Below are 18,207 nucleotides of genomic sequence, written 5' to 3' on the forward strand. Positions count from 1 at the left end.
TCAGAAGATATCAAAGTGGGATCTGAATCACTGAGATGCCCTTATTGCATACAAGTTTTATAAATCATGTCTTTATGATAAGCTGATTACCTTATCCTTGACAGCAGCGCACAGCGAGGGCCGTAAAGGTGCAGGATTACGAGGTGATGGTCCATAAAGGGTTTGGCTCAGATAAGGTTGGTTTGTGGGAGTGAAAGAGTGGTGACTTTAGGTCAACAGAAACCAGGTCTTCTCACTGACTTACTTACGTACTTACTGCAAAACACCTGAATATGTGGTCACATCGTGTTGATTTAAGAATCGTGAGCTTCAGTTTCTTCCAGGAGCAAACTCTCCTTTATGTGTTTCCAGTAGTGTCTCTGCAGACAAGGTCATAAAAATATTGCGGCCCATGAAAGGCAGCCACTTCAACCTTTAACCTGCTCCTCACTTAGTCATGCAGGATGTTTGCTAAGACTTTAAAACTGAGCGTTATGTACTTGTTTGCATAAGTATGTTGTTTTTACGTTCGCTCCGTCATCGCGTCGACCGTTTCTCTTCCCACTCCGAGGAGCTTTATGTCTCCGACGCCATGCCAACAATCACAATGAAATGCCTCCCCGCTGAGAGATGAGTGGCTCTATTAATGAGCCTAATGGCGGTACGAGCGATACCTGAGTGAAACTGCACGGGGTGACTGCTTCTGCCACTTCCCGTAGTACGGTGCAAACCTCCATGGCTGCGCTCCATTCGGAGGAAACCATTAGAACAAACTGCTCTCGGGTGCAGCAAAGCAGACCGGACGCCATCATTTATGAACCAAATCACCTCTGGGTGCCCCATGCAAGGACAAAGCAGCAACTCTCACAGAGCAAACATGGAGGAACGAAAATGCTTTTTCATTTTTTCCTCATATTTTGTGTCTTTTGTCACAGTCTAATCTGTAACTATTAATAGCAAGTAGTATTTTCCCTTCAGTCAGGGGAAACTCCAGTTTTTCTGCCAAACTTCCTGTTGCTTCAAACTTTTAATAATAACAATTAATGAAGCCGGTAACTTAAGCAACATAGCATCATCGCTACAGCTTGGTGCCATGTTTTGATGTAGTAGAGAAGAAACAAATCACTTCTTGAAAGTTCACTAACGCAGCATGAATGTTCCTCCTTTCACGAGACAAACAGGACGTTATTTTAATCTGAAAGTCTCTTTTACTTCCTGGACATGTTAAGTTGTGAAAGGCAAACGTTTCTGGTTTGACGGCTGTTGTTGATTTTGAGGTTTGTGGGTGTTTTTTTTTTTAAACTGAGAAATAAGAAAACAAAAGAAAAGACAAAGACAAAAATACAAGACAAAAATACATCTAATCATTGTCTCACCCACATTAAAGGAGCGCTACGTAGTTTTGTAAAAGAAACTCAACATTATTAAGGTCATAATACAAACTCAGAAATATCTATTTGATATATTTCCAGCTGATTAAACCAGCCAAGTAAAACAGTATGAAAGTTTTCCTTCGAGGACAGCTTGTTCACTCAGTTTATTATTAAAATCAATCAGTAAAGATTTTTCTCTTCCCTGACACATCGTGCACATTTAAAAGCTGAAGTAAATCTTGCTCGAGTCTCATTCGTGTTCAATAAAGGTTCTGATTATTGTCACTTGATAACAAGGACTTTCTGGGGCTCTAATTTTAACGTCATTGTCGAGCGTCACAGAGCTGAGCACTGATCCAACAACTGGCTCCTACAGTCACATCAGAAACAAAAAGAGATCTGTCATGAAGAGAAAGGTTTCCCTCTTGTGGTCAAAATGTGGACGTGCATGAAAGCTCAATGACTCATTGAGGACTTCTGAGTCAGGACTAATCAGCCTCAAACAACTAGTACATGTACATGTGGCAGCTCGTAGCCTTTATTGAGAGAGTTTGAGAGGAAACACTGGAGAGAGAGACCTGAGGACTGAGCCTCCTTACAGGGGTCACATGCTCCCCCAGGTGAGCTACAAGGGCCCCGACACAGTTATATTATAATAACTGTCATCATAAGTCAGATTAAATGTACCTCAAAGACTATAACTGTTCTTTGGCTGTGAAGCAAATGAGGGACGAATGAAAGCATTTCACGTGAAAAGCGTTTAATTGGTTGAAACATTTCACAGGGTCGAGATCAGAGCTGCTAAAATGAATTAATATTAAAGAGAGAGCTAATGTACGTCTCATTTATTAAGTGCATCAAAGACATCTGTCTGTCTGTCTATCTGTCTGTCTGTCTGTCTGTCTGTCTCTCAGTACGACTGTGTAGCTGTATAAGGCCAAACTGTTATGTAACACTGTTTAATGGTGATGCAGTAATGTATATTATGTAAGGAGAAGAAAAAAAAGCCCTGTTTGTTTATGGTTTTATACATTTATATGCCCTTAACAAGAACGTCGGTGTCTTTTAAAAATGTGTGTCTGTGGTCGGTTGACTTGGTGTTGAAGCTGCGGATGTCACTCGGTCAATGTTATTGTTTGTTTTATGCTGAATATCTTCACATTATTATAGGAGTTTCTCCTGTTGCCTAAAAATTGCATCTGAAGACCACAGCTGTGCAGCATTCACACCTCAACTGGAAATTAATATTTTCCTGCTTGTTTAATTATCCTTCATTGCATTAGATTATATTTTATTAACTGTTGCTTATACTTTCCTTTAATTGCACATAAACTGCTTTGTTACTCATGTCCTCAGAGAAGGATTTATCTTCTGATGCCCATTTTCTTTCTTCAACCACTGAACACAGCAGTCATGAGCGCGAAGCAACACATTTTCATTTTCGAGGGTTTTCATGCAGTCAAAGTTGATCTCTTGGTGATAAAAACATGTATTTCAGCCTACACACTGTGTCACTCTGTCCCATGCGTCCAGCTATTAACATATTCATGTGGCACTTTTTTTCCCCCCTTGTTGCCGCCATCCCTGATGTTTGAGTCTGAGTCATATGCCTCGGTGTTATGCCAGTGTTAAGTCCGCCCACTGGTCATCTCACAGTCTATGTATGAGGCATCTGCAGAGCACAAACATTCACCGCATCAATGAGAGCTACGCTCCGAACAAAACGCGAGGATATTTTCAGCCTGAGCCACAACAACGGTCTTTTTCTGATGCAGTTCAGGTTATTAAAGCGGCTTTCAGGGCCATCGTGTGAGGAGCTGAATAGAGCTGAATAGAGCCGCATGAGAGCAAATGGATAAAAATATGTGGCACTAAAAGGATCTTTTAAAGATCTGAATTTGAATACCGAATGTCTTTAATTGAGAGCGTGAGATGCAGCTGGAATTGTGCTTTAACACCGTAATTAAGTCAAATCAATCTGACTCATGCATCTGGAAGTTTTAGGGCCACGGTTCAGACACACAAACTGAATTTTTCACCACTTTAATCATCAAACTGAATGTTTAAAACCTGCCTGAGAAGATATAACGTAAAAAAAGAAATATACTGAATCTTTCAGGCAGCAGGGGTTAATTTCTTTGTCCAGTCAATTATCTGAGCGGCCTATATGTGAATGTGCTCTGACCATGAATTACAGCTCTGTGTGGGAAGATGGATGAAGGCAGCCAGAGGCTACAGTATGAAAGAGAAGCAGGCAGGTATGTGGGGGGGAGGAGACGCTGATGGGAAAAACAACAGTGTAAAACATCAGTGAAGGTTCGGTGAAAAGAGCAGACAATAAGCCCGTGACGCACGAGAGAATCTGAATGTACGACCGTTATGCTACATCTTGTTTTTCACATTATTCAGTATATGTGAATCAAAGGACGGAGAATGTGGTGAATACAATCATTCTGCAGAGATGGGAACTGCAAAAAAAAGCGTTTTCTAGTATTTAGGCAAAGTCTTCTAGTTAACTCCACAGGGTGTCTTGTTTCGCCCAGTTTGACCTCAGTCTGTCTCTAGAAATTATTCATTAGTCACTTGTCCTTTAATTTGTCTGCTTTCTCGGCTCTGCTGGCTCTGAGTGCTCCTGTTTCTACAGATTTCCACTGACAGACATCACGTAACTTCCAGCTGAAAACATTACACAAGTAAAACTCAACACTCCTACTGTTTCTGTCAATAAGAAAACAACTGCGACGACACGGACACAGTGCAAAACATCTCCAGTGTTGCTCCTATAACAGGTTGTTCTAACAATTTAAAGTAATGTTTCTATAATGACATCATATTGTAATGTATACCATGACATCAGCCCTGATCCAGATACATAATGTCTGGACTGAAGCTGACGGCAGCCATGTGCACACATGTGCTCGTGCCAACCAAACAGCACAGGCTTCAGGTTCACCGTGACTGAAGGTTTGTTTATCAGTGGGATCAGCTGATGTGGTGTTCAAACATGGCTCTGGATGGCAGATTGTTGGACACCACTAGTGTGTGCAGCACTGATGGTAAAACAAAACAAACTATTGTACAAGGACTGGGACGCTACAACATAGAGGCAAAAACATCTCTGATCAGTCTGAACGTGTTTGATTTGTAATACTTTGGACATAAAGGACGATTAAAAAAGCCTTTTGTGGCTCCAGAGGCAGCTGCATGTACTGTGTCCGAGTTGTTGATGTGATTTAAATGCAGCATCAGTGTGTCACACAGATGAGACGACACTACAGCGACTGACGTCACAGCTACGTGGTTCGTGCTCCTCGTCTCTGAGTGAAGGTCTCACACTTGTTGCCATGGATTGTTTTTCAACACAAGACCACTTCAGCCTCAATAAATCCAACACCGCGAGCACAGAAACCTGCGTAGTGTGTCGTCTTTGTATTATCCGTTTTCCATTTCCATTCCATCCAAACATAAAAGCATCGTGGTCCTATTTTTGTTTTTAATAAACCCCTTAATTACCTGATGCTGGATGTCTCTCATGGTCTTGCAGTTCAAATGAGCGTCTTGCAGAGTTTATGAGCCATCTGCTGATTTGAGGAGCTACTGTAGCTTCAATAATGGATTCATGTATTTGAAGTGTTACTATTAGTAACTATAATTTCAGAAAATAGTTAAGAAGCCCAAGGTGACTTCCTCAAATTGCTTGTTTTGTCTGACAGTCAGTCCAAAACCATAAAATATCTGGTTTAAAATCATATAAAAACAGAGAAAAGAAGCAAATTCTCACCCTGAAGAAGCTGGAATGACTTACTTGGTCTGAAATAACCACTAGCTTTTGGTGGCTAATGTTAGCATTCATTAGATAGATATTGCTGAGTAATTAGCATGACTCAGTTCCCAGACTTAAGCATGCTTGTGTCAGCTAACTGTTACGCTATAAATATGTTAGACAACCGTTAACACTACAAATTAGCATTAGCCACCATACCTTTACTGCATGTGTTGTTAGCTGCTGTTTAGCAAAAGATAGATAGCCTTGCTTTAAATAAATTGTTTGACATTTAGGATTCATTATCTAACAATTAAAGAAGAAGAGTGATAGCCTAGCACTCTCTAAAGTAAATATAAAGCTAGTGCCAACAGCCTGTTAGCCTAGCTGAGCATACGGGGAACAGCTAATATAATATAATTATCATATAATTAGCCTGATTATAGCCAGTTAAGCAAAAGCTAGGTAGCCTTGCTTTAAAGGAATGGTGTGACATTTTAGGAAATACACTTATTTGTTTTCTTGCTAACAGTTAGGGAAGAGGATTGATAGCCTTCCAAACTCGACGGTGAATATTAAGCTAGTGCTAGCAGCTAATTAGCCTAGCTTAGCACACAGGGGATCGCCAAAGATATATAAGCTAGATATAATAGGTTAATAAGTGAGCTTTCAAGGTGCTGGTATGTAGATTTTATTATCGAGCTAGGATAGTCATTTAGCATTTTCTGTCTTCATGCTAAGCTAAGTTAGCCGGTACTTGTGGTAGCTTCATATAATGGATGGTTATGGGAATTATATCCATCTCTTGGTAAGAATACAAATAAGCCTTTTTCTGAAATTATCACACATTTGTTTAAATATGAAGCTAGCAGCTGGCCGCTAGCTTAGCTTAGCAAACATACTGGAAAAAGGAGAAATAAGCTAGCCTGGGTCTGTCCAAAGGTAAAAAAAAAACACTCAATTAATGTTCACAATGACAAAATAAAAGGCCACAGTGTAATAAGTCAACAATTAATTTTTATTTTATCGAGTTTATACGATTTTGGTTCTGTAGCAACCTACTGGATATTTCTAATGAAGTGCAATTGTACTCAAGCCGGTTACAGTTGAGAGCAATGACAGGCACACGTTTTGTGCAAAATTTAACAGCATTGGAACGGCTCCTACATATACACAGCAAAAATACATGCCAGAGGAAAACAATACTAAAATCAGTTTACATCGACAATAGTTAGGAAGACTTCCCGCGAACACAACGTCTATCCAAGCTAACACTTGTGGGAAACACATTTCACCCATTGTTGGATTACGGGAGATAAAAACTGAGCAAACATTCAGTCTTTACGCACGGCGAGAAATGTGTGGTGTTATCCACCTCCACAGACTAAATCCCTCCAACCTGCCCTCCCAAAGCACACGTCTCATCACAATCCAAACATTGTGCGTTGCCATTTCAAACTAATTATATTGACATGACGAAATGAAATCCTAAAATCACTGTGCTAGACAAGAGATACACCTGCTTGCAGTTGCTTTATTAAGTAGTCCCAACTCCCAATGTCTGGCAGTACACTCGCAATGCAAATAATAAAAGGTTAGGGTTAATGCAACTGGAACGTATTACAAGACGACACGACCATCTGAAACACAGGGGTGTTGGTAGCCTTGGTAGAGTTGCCTGCAGATGTTTTTATCAATATCGCCTTCCTAGCTTCATAGCAATTACTGGGACAAGACACACACCGGCTCAGTCCAATATCTACATACTCAAAAGTGAAAGTTAAATAAATTATCTCGCTTCGAAATGAGCTTTTAATTGTGTCTGATGACGGCAGAAGAAACGGTGATTATTGTCCTCCAAACATGCAGAAACACAGGATTAAAAGATATCTAGGTAGGAGTCGGGAGGTTTTGGTAACCAAGTCTGTAGCGTTGTTACTCGGACATTACAGGCGAAGGTCTGTGTGTGTGTGTGTGTGTGTGTGAGCTGTATTCGCTCCATCGTCCCTCACAGTGTAAATCTAAAGATCAAACTAAACATCCCTGGAAATGTTTGCACTGGCTTGTGTTGTGTCAAGTGTGTTGGATGTTGTGACATCTCGTTTTCTGAACACGGCTGCTAAAAAAAAATGTCACAGCTGTTGGGTTGTTTTATTTTCGAATCGAAAACGTTAAAGGTTTTTTGTTTGTTTTTTTTGCATCTACAGACAACAGAATTATTTGAAATAAGTAAAGACAGCAGTAATAAAAGTGAACTCATGCTGCGTGTTCTCGACCGAAGAAGTGACGACTATCCCGCCCCCAGTTAACCGGCTTTTCCTTTTTCGTGTTCGCACGTTAAAATCTTTGATGATGAATTGTTTAACTGGCGCACGCGGTATGATTTTACCATCTAAACCGACAGATGGAGTCTCATAACGGGGTCTGGCAATGCCGCTCGTGAAGGAAAGCAGATGCACCACTACATTCTACAGCTTTCCTTTATTATACAATCAAGGGCCACGTTGAAATCTTTCACAACCTAGAATTTTTAACAGCATCAACAAAAACTACTTCAGTTGCATTCAAATGGCAACTATCGAAAAGTAAACTTACTGTAACATACATATTAAATAGTGTATAGTCCATGCAATTGCGCACGGCCGGTTTTGCATCGTTATGGTATGTCGTTATTAGTGTATGGGAGACATCAGCCACCAGTGCATTTCCGATTTCGGTTTTCAGGGAGAAGGACTCCTCAACACCCATCGGAAACTTCTCAGCCAGACTTGAAGAGCAAGATGGCCACTTGGCCCAAGTAGAAGTAAATGAAATGCTTTGTCTCGTGGGTGACGTAGCTGCCGAAGTTCCTCCCGACGATGCAGTGCCAGGTGGGGTTGTACTTTTTGTCAAATTCCTGAAAAAGGTCAAAGAAGAAGAAGAAGAAGAAGAAGAAGAGAGGATCGGTGAACATTAAATAACAATCAATGAAGAATCAATGGTGGCAATCTGCAAATCAATCCTGTTATCACGACTAAGGCTGAAGCTACCGTGGAGCAAACTGAGGTCACCGTTATCCAATGATCTGCTGATTATTTTCTGTCTCCAACCCAAAAATATATTTCATACTGTTAACTAAAATAAATGTTATTCGAGTTAACTTTGATGGACTGCTATATCACTTACATGTATGACCCAAAAACTGTCACATTTGAGAGCCCCAAAAAACAAACTAAACTACTTTTGGGGCTAATGAATAAATACAGATAAAACTTTATTGATAACAGCAAATAATTGCAAATTAAAATACATAAATTGGTCTTAAAAACAAAAGACAAAATGAAATTAGATCAGGTTGAAAAAACTGGTTTTCAGTGTTTTGGTCATTTAAATTTGATCATTTTTATTTTTTGTTTATTATATATTTATCTATTTTGTGTACCTATTGTGTACCTGTCAATTTTTTGTGTTTTTCTGTTTTGTTTTTCTCTAAATATTCAATGTAACATCTGTACTGTCATATTAGGCAAAGCAAGGCAAATTTATTTGTATAGTATCTTTCGTACGCAAGACAATTCAAAGTGCTTCACATATGCAATAAAAATAATAATAATAAAAAACAAATGATAAAAACAAAAATACTAAAAACAGATGATAATAAAATGTTAGCTTGTTAGTCACCTGTAAAGCACTGTGATTTGCGCTAACGTGTGCGAAGGCTGCAGTTTAGATGTATAGATTAAATGTACAACGACCGGCTCACTTTTACAGATAAATGCAGAAAAAGTCTTTGCATGACTTCAAAATTATTACATTCTCAGTTAAAAATAAAAAAAAAATATGTATATTTTTAAAAAGTGTGTTCATCAGCTGATATATTGATATCCCTAATATTTACATGTGCACCAGCTCCAAAAATCAAGTATCGGATTATCTAGTATAAATAAAAAATGACTGATTAAACCCTAATCAGTGCGTATAAAACAAACAAACACTGGAGGCTGTTTCTGGCTGACATGTTCACTAACACTATACACGGGGTGGGGGTGGGGGTGGGGGGGACTTGTGGACTCCTGACCTCAGCACTAATAAAATCCTGGCTGCGGCCCTGATCACAAGAGCCTCGTCTCCACACTGACCAAAAATAGATCAGAGAATAAAAAAGGGCTGTGATTTTTTTTTTTTTTTGCAGATCATGTGCCAATGATGTAAGCTCACACACATCAGAGCTCCACTTTGGATCCATCCGTTGTCTCACCTTCTTGATGTAGGCTGCGATGTCCTTCTCTATGTTGTACTTCTCCATGGCCTGCGTGGCACAGTCCACCGCGTCCTGCTGCATGTCCTCGGACATGTCCGCGTTCTTGATCACAGCTTTCCTGTCAGTCATGGTTGAGGATGATGATGGTCGCCTGCTGAGGTGGAGGAAGGAAAAGGGAAAAGGGAAAAGGAGCACGTTCACTCACGCAAGCACCGCACTGAAAATTAATACCGCACGTGGTGGTGATGGGGATGGTGTTAGGCCAGCCAGGATCAACGCACACATCCCGATTTTTTTTACGCAGACGATTGAGCCGCTTGGCACCGCGTTTTTTTTTTCTCTCTCTCTCTCATCCGCACTGATTCATAATCATAACTCACAGCTGTGTTTTATTTGTGTTCACAACTACACGATGACTTTAAGCTTTTTTTCTGCATAGAAACTTGATACAGGTGGAGTTAAATTACTTGGCAAAATCACTTTCGGATAATCTGCATCAGGAGAGCAAGAAAAAAAAAAAAAAAAAGTACCCAGAAATGTAGGAATAATCACGTGCACAGGACAAAATATGCATCCTGTTGTCGATATATAAAGGTGTGAGGAGTCAAATGCTTTATGACATACTGTAAATAAAAGCTCAACACGATGAGAGGAACTAGGAATCAGAAATATGTCAAGACATGCAAGTCAATCTCACATTACAACAAAAAAAATCTGCAACTCACCTTTTCTGGAGCCGCCCGGAAACACTTCTCTCCAACAAACAAAAATATGTGTCAGACCAAACCAGAGGAGGGGAAAGGTTTCTTTAGATGATGCTGCGGCTAATTGCTTTTTAAAGATTTACACAATAAGCATGTAGGTAGGTTGTCTCCCTGGCTGTGCTGCTCGTCCACAGCTTCCCCGCCCCTCTGCTGCATGCTGCGCCCTGCCATTGGCTGAGCCGCAGCCTCCCCGCGTGTTGCAAGCGTTTTTCTCCAGCTCCTGTCTGCCGGCATCTTATTTCATCCCACAATGCATCATTCACAGTATACACCACTGGCTGTGGGCTAAAGGGAAACGAGACCTTGGCTGCAGGTAGTGTATCATTTGGCTTTTTTTTTTCTCTTCATCAGCCACAAGCTGAGAGACACTGGAGCTATATGACCACTGAACGCATCATCTGTGTTGCGTTTAAAGGGATTAAAGCAAGCCACATACCTCCCAGTTGCTTTTATCTTTATAAACACATGATTTCTTATATCTATTGTTTTAATTTCATGATGCACAAAAAGCTTTAAAGTGAGTCACATGAGGTGGTTTGTGTTTCAAATGACGACAAACTCAAAGTGTCCTGGTTTGAAAATGTTTTATTGAAAATGCTAAGAGAAAAAAAAAGAAAGATTAAGCAAAGTAAAAACATACAAACTACTATCCCAAATCAAACCCTCATCCCAACCGCCCCAATTTATTATAATTCCTTCATACCAGGCATCTACGACTCCATCCTTTGATCCAACTTCCTGGTCCTCTGTTTTCGTTTTCTTGTAAAATAAAGCCATTACCACTGAAAAACTTTAAAATAGGCATGGGGGGGCCTAAAAAGAAGTTGCTCTGGGACTCCCGTTAATTAGTTCTGAATTCAACTCTCATTTGAATCCTGGAAAACTGCTCCCGTTTCCGAGCATCCATCCTTTGCCTATCCCTTCCCTAATCGATCCACTCATCCAGCTCCAAGGATTGGGATCCACTGAGCCACTCCTCCAATCAAAACCTTGAAATACCAGGAAGAAAATCAGAGGCAGACTGTTAGAATAAAATGTCAAGATTTTTGGGCCTAATTATGTTTTTTTGTTCAGTTTTGAGCACTCATGTCAGATCAAAGAAAGAAAAAAAACGCCACTGAGCACAAAAACTCCCTGAAGTTAAAACATTTTAACCAATGAGGACATTTAAAGTTAAAAGTGGGACGCTTTAGCAACAAAGCAGTGATTCAGATTTCTTTTTTTTTTACATTTGACAGCAAAGATGTTACACTTACATCACAACACTTGATCTAGGACTGCTTATTCTGTCACAAGTCAGAGTAGCATGTTAAAAATTGTATATATATAGATATATATATATATATAACAAAGTACAGCACATATGGCTCTGTTAAATGACATGCATGATATGGAAACCTATCAAAAAAAACGTTCAATTTATGGAATATGAAGCGTACCATTGCCTCGACCTGATTGCTCCTCAATTAGATGTCCTATCCTGACCATACAAATGAAATGTGCTCCACAATGGTTTTATTCCAAATCACTTTAATCCTTCTCTTCAGATGTCTAAAGGAAGACACAAGGGTAAAATACAGTTAAGCATCGGGCTCCCCGTTCAAAACAGCCCACCCCCACATTATCCAATGAGAAGCTATTTCTTTTTAAAAAAATTAAACAAAGACAAAACTCATTTCAATACTTGCAAAAACATTGAGTGCATGTAATAAAACAACTCAAGGTTTTTGAAGTTCAACACGGCACAATTTCTATTGCAAAAGTTGAGAGGACAGAAAGAAGGGGGGAGAGAGAGAGAGAGAGAGAGAGAAGGGAGAGAGGGAGAAAACAAAAGGACAAAGCAGCTGGAGAGGGTGAGGGGAGAGGGTGAAAGAGGGGGGGAGTACATCTACATACCAAGATCATCCACAAGGACATCGGGACATGAAATGCAAAAATCAAAAATCAATTGCTGACATCTGGAGGAACTCATAAGAGGTAAAAACAGGAGGAAGTACATCAAAAGGGCAAAACATCGGTGGTAGAAAGGTTTAGGAACGGGAGCGAGAGCGGCTGTGACGAGGCGAGTAGCGGGGTGATCCTCTGCCACGGCCACGGGAATTGCTCCGGCTGCGGCTGGCGCTGCGACTGCGGCTCCTGCTCCGGCTGCCACGGCTTCGGGAGCGTGATCTTCCGTAACTTGGGCTGCGGGGACCGTCTAATTTCACACGAATGTAAGCAGTCTCTCCCTGGCAGACACAAGAGAACTTGACATTGAAAAGACAACATTCCTTCCTATGGTGGAAATACCATAGATGGACATGAGGGCCAGGTGTTGCTTCAAACATGTCAGCATTTCCTCAAGTACTCACCTCGACAACAGCAAAGAAACATTATCCATGACAATCAAATCAGTACACATACCTCATGTGAGCGGAATTTGGTGTTGTCCAGCTTTCGAACGGCATAGGTCATGTCTTCTTTGCGCACAAACTCTACAACTCCGGTTCCATCTCTGAAAACGTCGGCGTAGCACACGTCGCCTGCTTCACGCATGTGATCTTTCAGGTCCTGCCAGCTGCCACTCTGAGGGAGTCCTGAAACACATAAACAAAGTTTTGTCAGCTGTCATGCGGTGAATTTTACAGCTTTGCTTATGGGCGAAAACTTGAAATGTTTGTGGGAACGAAAAGACTCATTTGTTTATTCAAAATCGGAGCTGCAGGATTACACAACACGGGAGAGTTCTCACAATGCGGGAACAGGTTTAGCTTGAAAACAAGAAATAGTTTAACACTGATCGTGCTTGGGCCGTTTATTATAAACATTAGTATGAACTGTAGCAAAGTAACACGTTATACTGTATTATTTAGTACACATTATGTGTCACGTTCAGGGTGTTTAATGACATTTTTATGGTTTCTTCTATACATCACAACATTGTTCCTGACTACAAATAAAATGTTTTAAATAAAATTCATTAAAGTTTGGAAATATAGAAATCATAACCTCAGACTTGCAGCCACAACAGAATTTAGTGACACATTGGTTTGTATATTCATCAGTAACATTACTGTTAAATATCTTATTTACTTGCATTGTTTACATTTGATCCTATTTACTATCACTTTACATTTTATCAGCATCTCCCTGCATTAACTAGCAGCCAAATCCACACTTCATGCATCAAATTAAGGGAGAATTACACTACGCAACATTAGTTAGGGATATTGGGGTATGGGTGCATATATGCACATGCCTGGATATGCAATAAAATACAAATGACATGTCGCAATATTATTCACAAAACAAAAATTCAGATATGTCTCAAAATAAACAATCAAGTGAAACACTAAATTATCTCAGTATCACTAAGTAATTTTGAGTCGTGTAAACTGGCTCAGTCAAATGTTTAAAAATATCCATATTTAAAGTCTATTTTGCACGTCAAACAAAAACAACAATGGGATGGGACAATAAAAGGTTTTATCACGTATTAGAAAACACAATCAGTTGATCACACTGAGTTTTCATTATTGGGATAATTATGAATATAGATTAATGAGAAAAATCCTCCCATCATAACTTTAAAAAAGCTGTTTAACTCATAGCTTACATATTTCATTTGACTTTTATTGCATATCCATGCACATGTATATATGCACCCATATCCCAATATTCCCAACTCATTTTAAGTAGTGTATATTTATTATGCAGCAAGACCTTATGACTTATTGTTAAGTATTGCTACAGATTCTCTTTTTGAGATAAAAAGTGTCCTGTGATGCCATAAAAATATTTGTTTTCTTACAATATGCCAGACTGAAGTGATGTCAGTATGTTTGCAATTTTAGTTTTTATTTTAAAAAGTTTTAAAAAGGTGCATTACGCAGTTTGGGGGAAGAAAATTTAATCAGAAGAGAAATATCTTCATTGACTGATTGTTTTATGCCTCAACAAACTACATAAACAAACTCTGTTTTCATGGCTGAAAAAACTGAATAAAGAAACTGCCCCGACTGAAAAGAGAAACACAATTTCATGCTGTTTTACTTTGTTTATATTTGGCGGACCCTGCCAACTTTCTAGCTTCAAACAGTGTTCTGGGGACTTTATTTTCTTCTGAGAGCAGCTTGTTTATACAGTTAAAGAAAATATACATATTTCTGAGTTTGTATTATTACCTTATTAATACTGTAAATTGAGTTGAATTTCTTCTCCAAAACTACATAGTGCCCTTTTTTATTTAGGAGGATGTCAACTAATTAAAGCAGCACTATGTAGTTTTGGAGAACAAACTTGCAATATTAATGTGCTAATAATACAAACTGAGAAATATTTATCTTTTCTAAGACTGAATAAACGAGCTGTTGTCAGCGGAAAAAAACACTGTTTGAAGCTAGAACGATGGCAGGGTACGCCAAAGCAAAGTACACCAGCATGAAGTTGTGTCGTCCTTTAAGGTTAGTTTGTTTATTCAGTCATGAAAACAAGATGAGAGTTTGTTTAGGCAAATCAGTCAGTGAAGAGCGGTCTTTGTTATACAGATGATTATCAGGATAATAATCTGGATCACGTTATTGGTAAGGGATATGGGTGCAGATATGCATGTGCATGGATATGCAATTAAAGCCAAGTCAAGGAAATGTGTGCAAATCCCAATATCCCTAACTAACTTTGAGTAGTGCATGCTGTCCGGGATGATCCTGACATGAACTTGTCATATCGCCCCATGCTGAGTTTGTTTTGAACTGATCGCTCAACTACACTGCCTCTTAAAGTTGCACTAAGCAAAACAATCCTTCAGACAGCAGTCCGAGGCATAGCACTCCTACATTAACAACAGTCTGATGTAATAGCCAAATAAGTGAGCGAGTAGTTGTTTGAATGCTTACCCGACACAATGACCCTGTACTCCGAGCGTCTGGATGGAGGGCCGTATCTGCCTCTTGGAGCTCCACCGATCCCTCCAAACCCGCCTCTTGAGCCCCTGCCGCTCCGGGGAAACTCCACACGCAGTCTGTAGCCGTCGTAGTCATAACCATCGCGTCCATAGACTGCATCGTCGGCGTCCCTGTTGACAAAACAGTTTACACCTCAGCACACGGAGGGCTGCGCGCACTAGACATTCACATGCAGAGGGAATGCTGTCAGACGCTGTCAGACACTGTCAGCCATGTTAGCAGCTAGCTTGATCTGGTTTGCTAATCCGCCTTGCAGACGTGCTCACAACTATAGAAATTTGGCTTCAATATCTTCATATTTTACAGTTTGTTTTTCATTAGCTGCAAAGAATGCACGCTGAAATGAATGTTGCACATCCAAGCGTAATGTTGTGAGCGCGTTAACTTATCTACAAGCTGCACACAAGACATGGGGTGTCAAATACATGGGTATACCATTAAGGACAAACATAAGCACAGAAGCGTTGTGTGCAAAAGGTAGAGTTTATGAAGGAACTAGTTGAAATGCAAAATCGAAAGCAAAAGCACACAAGTGACGTTTCCTTACTAGAGCTGTCTGTATGGGTGACCAGGGAATAGTCTGTGCCCGCCAGTAGTGTGTAAGCACATGAGTTGGTTAGCCACACAATAGGGCTGCCTCGGCCTGACAAGCTAGCTGTTAGCCTAGCCTAGCTCCTCACCTGGGGTCTTCGAATTCAATGAAGGCGAAAGGCGGGCCCCCTCTCCGGTTCTTCAGGTCGATATCTCGGATTGTTCCGTATTTGTAAAACACGTCTTCCACATCTTTCGTGCGGATATCGGGAGGAAGGTTGCCCACGTAGATCCGACAGTCGTTGTTTCCAGCGGGGCCTCGTACAACACCCGACATGTCCGCTAACGGTTAGCTGGCTTTCTTAAAATAACGGTAACGGTTCTCTTCTTCTTCGAGGTCCCTCAACAAGATGGCGGAGCAACACCGAGCTCACGCTCCAGTCGTCTGCAGGTCGGCCGGCCGGAGAGGACAAAGCGCTCAAATTGGCGCCGTTTCGCGGCTGCAGTGTGCAGAGTATTTACTGGATCAGCGATACTCTCAACGAGGCGCCCTCCACTCCTGGTTTTTCTTCAGGAGCCGCACTCCTTTACCGAGGCATTCACGAGGACCGGAAACACCGCAGCCTCAGCGGACACATCCGCCTTACGAAATAGTCCGCGAGTTCACAAGGTGCAGCGCTAACGCTTATTTCTTTAAAGCAGCATTATGTAGTTTTAATCAGAGGAGGAACTGATTTTATTTTACCTGACATAAACAAACTAAATAAGCAAACTCTCTTCATTTCACGACTGAATAAACAAACTGACCTTAAAGGACAATTTCATCCTGTCTCACTTTGTTTATATGTGGCGGACCCTGCCACCTTTAATAATTTGAATAATTGGGTAATTTGCAACCGTAATCCGTTTGAGTACTCGAAGTACTTTTTTGTTGTAACGAGTATCGTTTTAGTTCTGCAATTCGAGTAATCCATTATTTAGTTACTTTTTTATAAAAGTAATCTATTACTGGAAAAAAAGCTGTCTTTCTTTTTTCTTTAATATGGCCCTCAAACTCTGTTGTTGCTTTTAAAGGCCATATGCACTGTAATCGTTTGTATGGTATGTGTTTGAAAAAAAAAAAGTCTACGCGCTTTTGTCGTAATTTTGCTTTTATTGGTTCATACGTATTGTTCCTTAGATGCATTTTTAAACATCATATACTTTCTGCCTCTGCCCACTTCGCTGTCAGATTGTTAATAGAATAAAGAGCTGTAAATGATATATTGTGTCTGTCATTCCTATTATCACGCTGTGGAGATATCGATTGTGGGCAGTAAAGAAGGCAGTAATGAGTCAACACGTTCAAAGGTACATGTACAGTTGGATACACGCTGTCTGGACAACATGCACAATGAGTTGCAAAGGGGTTTTACTGTAATATTTGGTATCTCCAAAGTACTATAAGGCGTTACTTTTCTCAGCAACACTGGTTCTGGAGGTCTTATTTTCCTCTGAGAACAGCTTGTGTATTCAGTTATGGAAGTTTGTGTTATTACCTCATTAATATTGTAAATATTAAAGTTCTGAGTTTGAATTTATTCTCCAAAATCACATAGTGCCACTATGTGTGAATTAGTGGATTTTCTTCACAAAAATGTGAAGAAGTGCCCCTTCCTTTTAAATAAACAATAAAATAAAATGTCCAAAAAATTATATGTACCAACATCTCCAATAACCTTAATTATAGAGCCGGACCAATAAGCAGTTTTAGGGGCCGATACCCATATTAGGGAGTAAAAGAAAATCCCGTTATTGCTATATCGGCCCATATACACACATTTTACAGTGTAACAATAAACTTTACCGTCTAAAATGACTTAATTGAACTGAAACAGTAAACTCTCCAAGTTTCGTTACCTGCACTGTGTTCTTTAAAACCAAAAAGTTTACATATTTTGGCTGATATCAACAACATAGATGCCAATCGAAATATATCTGACAGCCCAATATCAGCCGATAATATCGACCTACCAATATTTCAGTCGGGCTCCACTTGATTGACCTTGAATCCAAGCTGAAATAGGGTTACACATAAAAATGTAGATCTGTTGTTCTGAATATGTAGCTCACACAATACACAACATAAATGACATATTTCATTATTCACTCTGTTGTTCTGTGAATAAATGCAATAACTCAACAAATTTTCAAATGTGGTGAAGTAAGAACTACATTTTATTGTCCTCAAATAAACTGTTATTCCTTTTAAACATACTTTTTATTATGGGTGATAAGACCAGTCAGAATAAGATATAAACTAGAAAACTCCCTCTTGGTCACAACAAAGATAATACAAAAACATACCAGCCTATATGTAGAAGTGTTGCATTGATAATTAGGATCCTTTTCTATGTGACAGAACAGTTTAGGTGTTAAGTTTAAGTTTATAGACCCCTTTATCACAGCGGGTCACTTTTTTTCTTAAGAAACATTTTTTCAGTGTCCTCTGGAAACAGTTTCCATTGTGTTTTATCTTTTTGAGCTCTCAGGGCCACCGTCTCCACTCACAATGAGACTGAAACACCAGAAGTGTCTGACAATAGGCCGCCTGAAATTCAAGTTTTCAGGTGAA

At 39.9% G+C, this 18,207-nt stretch overlaps 2 protein-coding genes across 3 annotated transcripts; both read right to left on the bottom strand.

The window, feature by feature from the left end:
* Positions 1-6,112: 6,112 nt before the first annotated feature.
* Positions 6,113-10,270, bottom strand: dynll2a (dynein, light chain, LC8-type 2a). Of its 2 annotated transcripts, none has more exons than XM_084352023.1 (3): positions 10,081-10,270; positions 9,353-9,506; positions 6,113-8,011 (listed from the first exon to the last, which is right to left on the bottom strand). In XM_084352023.1, exons 2-3 carry the CDS (start codon positions 9,482-9,484, stop codon positions 7,874-7,876), a joined length of 270 nt encoding a protein of 89 aa, XP_084208149.1. In that variant the 5' UTR covers positions 9,485-9,506; positions 10,081-10,270; the 3' UTR covers positions 6,113-7,873. The 2 variants fall into 2 exon arrangements, with proteins under 2 accessions (XP_084208149.1, XP_084208148.1); XM_084352022.1 differs by having other exon boundaries at positions 9,353-9,509; positions 10,081-10,268.
* Positions 10,271-10,686: 416 nt separating this feature from the next.
* On the bottom strand, positions 10,687-16,211 carry srsf1a (serine and arginine rich splicing factor 1a). The gene is made up of 5 exons (XM_084352021.1): positions 15,743-16,211; positions 14,994-15,172; positions 12,523-12,695; positions 11,559-12,347; positions 10,687-11,108 (listed from the first exon to the last, which is right to left on the bottom strand). The coding sequence occupies exons 1-4, from the start codon at positions 15,928-15,930 to the stop codon at positions 12,150-12,152; spliced, it is 738 nt and encodes a 245-aa protein (XP_084208147.1). The 5' UTR covers positions 15,931-16,211; the 3' UTR covers positions 10,687-11,108; positions 11,559-12,149.
* Positions 16,212-18,207: the final 1,996 nt, after the last annotated feature.

The sequence above is a fragment of the Pagrus pagrus genome, assembly GCF_965226575.1.
Source record: "Pagrus pagrus genome assembly, chromosome: 4".
Classification (NCBI taxonomy): Eukaryota; Metazoa; Chordata; class Actinopteri; order Spariformes; family Sparidae; genus Pagrus; species Pagrus pagrus.